The sequence below is a fragment of the Scylla paramamosain genome, chromosome 32 (assembly GCF_035594125.1).
Source record: "Scylla paramamosain isolate STU-SP2022 chromosome 32, ASM3559412v1, whole genome shotgun sequence".
NCBI lineage: Eukaryota > Metazoa > Arthropoda > Malacostraca > Decapoda > Portunidae > Scylla > Scylla paramamosain.
The window spans coordinates 17,747,381-17,752,380 of record NC_087182.1 but is presented as its reverse complement, the minus strand read 5'-3'; the positions used below and the strand labels follow the sequence as shown (position 1 = coordinate 17,752,380).

The following is a 5,000-nucleotide window of genomic DNA, read 5'->3' as shown; positions in this document are numbered from 1 at the left end:
AAATAAATGAATGCGTAAATAAAAGTGAGGGAGTGAATAACAGGCGGTGATGGGATGAATGGAAGGGGTCTTTTTGCTGCGTCCCCTTCCCTTCCTCCCCTCCCCTTCCCTTCCTTTCCCCTTTCACCTTCCCCTTCTATTCACTTCCTACTCTTTCCTCCCTCCTTTCCTCATTTCATCCTTTCTGTATCCTCCACTTCTTCCCATCTCTTCCCCTTCCCTTCATCTTTCATTCTTTCCCTTTTTTTCTCCTCCTCCCTTCTCACCTATTTCCTTTCCTTCTATTTCACTCGCTTATTTTTCTCTATTCTTTTTCTTCCCATGTTCTTTATTTCCTATTTATTATTTTCATTTTTTCCTCTCTTGTTTCCTTCTCTCTTCCTGCCTCTCTTTTTTTTCTTCGTTCTTTCTTTCTTTTCCTTTTAGTCTTCCATTCCTCTCATCTATTTATTTTTTTACTTTTCTCTCTCTTTCTGCCTTCTGTTCTCTTCCTTCCTTCCTTCTTTCCTTCTTTCCTTCCTTCCTTCCTTTCTTTCTTTCTTTCTATCTACTGCTCTTCCCTTTCTTTCTCCCTTCTTTACAATTCTCCATTTCTCCTTATCTTCTCCCCTTCTCTTTTTTTCCTCCCTCTCTCCTTCCTGTCTTCTACTTTTCCCTTCTTTCCTTCCTCTTTCCTCTATAACCCTCCCTCTTTTGTTCCCTTCTGCCAACCTCGCTACTTCTCTCACTCTCTTCCCCCCACCTCTCCCCTCCCCCTCCCCCTCTCCCCCCTCCCTCCCTCGCCTGAAATAATAAGTCAGTAAAGTCTAGTTTAATTCTGATGTTTTGTTATGATTTTGCTTTTGATGGTGACACGCACGCACGCACGCACGCACGCACACGCACACACACACACACACACACACACACACACACACACACACACACACACGAATGCACGGTTCACTTTGATGTGACATTTTATAAATATATTATTATTTTTTTTTTTTTTACGAATTCAAAAGCACCTTTACAATGACTCCAGGTGTGTGTGTGTGTGTGTGTGTGTGTGTGTGTGTGTGTGTGTGTGTGTGTGTGTGTGTGTGTGTGTGTGTGTGTGTGTGTGTGTGTGTGTGTGTGTTTAGTTTCCATAAATCATCACTTCTTTTCTATCATAACACTCTAATTCTTTGTTCTACTTTCCTCAGATATCAGCAACACACACACACACACACACACACACACACACACACACACACACACACACACACACACACACACACACACCTATACAAATTAGCGTATATGATTAAACGAATTATAAATAGGAATAAAGCTTGTTACAGATTTTTGTGTGATTATTCATTCTGGCTTTCATTTCACCCATTGCAATTTCAAATATTGTAGTTCACTCTGAAATAATAATAATAATAATAATAATAATAATAATAATAATAATAATAATAATAATAATAATAATAATAATAATAATAATAATAGCATAGGAGAGTTTCAAATACAGCTTGTGATTTATTTTCTATACAAATTTTCAGCCTACCGTCTATATTTATTTATCTATTATTACCTTTATTCTTTTTACGTGTTAGGGAATCAGGGCAAGACTACAAAAATATTAACAAAAACTAACGAACCAACTAACAAACCAATTAACTAACTAACTGACTGACTGACTACCGAACCAATTAACTACCCAACTAACTGACTGACTGACTAACTAACTGGCTGACTAACGAGCTGACTTACTAACCAATTCACAAACCACGTAACTCACCAGCTACATAAACAGACTCTCACACTCACGCCCCAAGAAAGACGCAGCAGTAGAAGGATCCAAAAAAAGGTCTGCCACTCACTAGAACACCTACGTTTCCTCTTGCTGTGTGTCCTGTTCTCTCTCTCTCTCTCTCTCTCTCTCTCTCTCTCTCTCTCTCTCTCTCTCTCTCTCTCTCTCTCTCTCTCTAGTCGTATAAACAAAGCACAGTGCAAAGGTGTAGTAAATATGCTGGTGCTAATTCTTTCATTCCGTCACGCGAGAGAAGAAACAATTACTTTTTTTTTCTTCTTCTCTTTTTTTTTTATGTACATCTTCATTCACTTTTATTCCTTTCTCTTTTTTTTTTTTTTGATTCCGTGAAATCTTTATATACTCAGCTTTATTTCTTTATTTATTTTTTTCTCTCTTTACTCAGTTTTATTTGTTTATTTTAATGTACATCTTAATTCACTTTCCTTTTCTTTTCTTTCTTTCTTTATTTATTTATTTTTTGTGTATTCCATTAAATTTTACTATATCTAACTCTATTTGTTTATTCTTTTCCTTGTACTCAGTTTAATTTGTTTATTTTTTTTTCCCTCGTACATTTTTAGCATACTTTCCTTTACATTCTTACATATTTCGCATGATTTTTTTCTCTTTCTCTGTCTCCATTCTGACTGCCTCTCTTCTTTGTTCTTTCTACTTTGTCTCTTCTTTCTGTCTCTAGTTTTTGTCTATCTCTCCATTCTCTGTGTCTCTCTGTCTAAGTCTGTCTGAATATTTACATTAATTAACCTCCATTACATTTCTTAACTCAACGCTTTCTCCTTTATCTTCTACATAACATTCATTGCTATTTAGAAAAACCAAACTCCACGTGCAGTACTATTAAAAAATGCAAACAAATATAATAAATCTCTAACAATTTTATGTATTCTTCACTCGTGGACTCTTCAAACATTTCTTAATTATCGCCATCACTACTCCCAAGACCGTGTTGTCCCCACAGGTAGGTAATTACTAGCAAAAGGCACAGGTAAGTGACCTCAAAGTGATATCATTAGCTGGTGAATGCAAACTCCTTACATCTCTCTCTCTCTCTCTCTCTCTCTCTCTCTCTCTCTCTCTCTCTCTCTCTCTCTCTCTCTCTCTCTCTCTCTCTCTCTCTCTCTCTCTCTCTCTCTCTCTCTCTCTCTCTCTCCCTGTTTAACCTTTCCTCTTTTGTCTCTCCTTCATTACTTTATTCTCTCTTTCTTTTCCTCTCTTCCTCCTTTTCAGATGTTCTTCATTTATTCTTTCTTCGTTTTCTATCATTTATTCCTTCGTTTCTTTCTCAGGTATCATTCATTCATTCTTTTTTCTCCTCCATCCCTTCCTTCTTCTTTTTTCCTCCCTTATTTACTTTCTAATCTTTCTTCTTTTTCAGCCTTCCTCCTTTCCTCATTTTTCTTCTTCCCTTATTTTCCTCTTTCATTCCTTTCTTCCTTCTTTGTCAGCCTTCCTTTCTTCCTTCCTTTATTCATTCCTTCGAACTCAGCCGTCTCTCCTTGCTTCCTTCCTCTCTCATCACAGAATCAACTTTCCTTCCCCTCTCCTTCTCTCTTCATCCACTTACACACACACACACACACACACACACACACACACCAAGATCACAACACGATGTAAAAACACAGTATAAGGTTTAAAGGTTCAGAAGACGTGCTAATGTCTCACATCTTCATTCCAACTAATTTCTGACACTTGTCCTACCTTGTCCTGGTACGGAAAGGTCGCCTCTCATCTGAAGTCTTAATATTGAACACCAAGTAAACAATAAACGTCTACAAAGGGATTTTTTTGTCCAAGAAGAGGAAGTTTAACGGGAAATCTGTCAGGAGGGAATGTGTTCAAAAAGGGAAATGTCCTTGGGAAAGAATCTGGTTATGGGTTAAAAAAAAATGAACAATAGGGATTAAAACAGTAAATAAGGGAAATTATGTCCAAGAGGAAAGAGTGTAATGGGGAAAAAACGTCAAGAAATAATGTCCACGGGAAAATGTCAAAGAAATGTCCAAGAAGAAAATGTCAGGAAAATATAACCATTTCTAGTTTTCTTTATCCAGTCAACAGCAGGAAGGACAGTGACACTTTCATTGCCCTCTCTGCCCACCGCGTCTCCATAAACACACACAAACTACTCTACTTCTCTAACACTGAGGCTCCCTAAGCACCCACACACACACACACACACACACACACACACACACACACACACACACACACACACACACTATCAAAGGCCCATATTGAGAAACGCTATTCCCTTTCATCCTGACCATTTTCCATGACCATAGAGATGATTAGCCAAGTTCTCAAGAGTGTTTTCTCCTGTTCATACAATAGAAATGTTACCAATCTGCCACCACAACCATGGAAACACTCTTAAAAACTCGTGTGACTTCATCTAGAGCCTTTTAAAAATACTGGAGGTGAGGCGCGGTAGTGTTTCAGAATACAGGGCATGCGGAGACAAATATTCTGAGACACTCCGCTGCACCTCCACTACTTCCACTAGTTGAAGCTACACGAGTTTTTAAGGATGTTTTTTTTAACGGTTCCGATGAGAGATTAACAAGATTTCTACATTATTAACTGGAGAAACACTCGTGAGAACCTAGCTAATCATCTCTGAAGCCTTTGAAAATTGTCGAAGAGAGAGAGAGAGAGAGAGAGAGAGAGAGAGAGAGAGAGAGAGAGAGAGAGAGAGAGAGAGAGAGAGAGAGAGCAAAGCGGTTCAGAATACGGGTCAGGTTAACGTACGTCTCTTGGCTACCGAGTCTTCCCTGGTTCTCCTCTCTACAACACGGGCTTCAGTGCACGTACCTATGTTGTTGTCCGCGCAGGTGAGCTGGGGACTGAGTAGGACCACAGCAGCGAGGGCGGGGAGGACTGCAACATACTTATGCATTATGGCCGTCACCTTACCATCATCCCGCACCGCTACTCGTGGGAGAGGCAGACAAAGACGAGAGGTTAGGTCAGGCTGGATTTATATTACGTTAGAGTAGGTAAAGTTTGGTTAGGTTAGGACTAAAGGAAGAGTTTGTTATTTCAAGTTAGGTAAGACAAAAGGAAGGCTATTAGATTAGAATTTAGTGAGTTTATTTCAAATTAGGTTAGTTTTGTTAGGCAAATGAAGGAGCTTGTTTGTACACGTTTAGGTTAGGTTAGGTTAGGTTAGATTTGATTTGGTTAGGTTAGG

General features: G+C 38.8%; 1 protein-coding gene across 2 annotated transcripts in view; it reads right to left on the bottom strand.

Annotated features, from left to right (window-relative positions):
* LOC135089324 (uncharacterized) overlaps nucleotides 1-5,000 on the bottom strand; it is an 81,208-nt gene that overhangs the window by 62,977 nt on the left and 13,231 nt on the right. For both annotated transcript variants that reach the window (XM_063984870.1, XM_063984869.1), the window contains exon 2: nucleotides 4,622-4,741. In XM_063984870.1, the coding sequence (XP_063840940.1) occupies nucleotides 4,622-4,706 (85 nt within the window). In that variant the 5' untranslated portion in view covers nucleotides 4,707-4,741. The remainder of the gene's footprint in view (nucleotides 1-4,621; nucleotides 4,742-5,000) is intronic.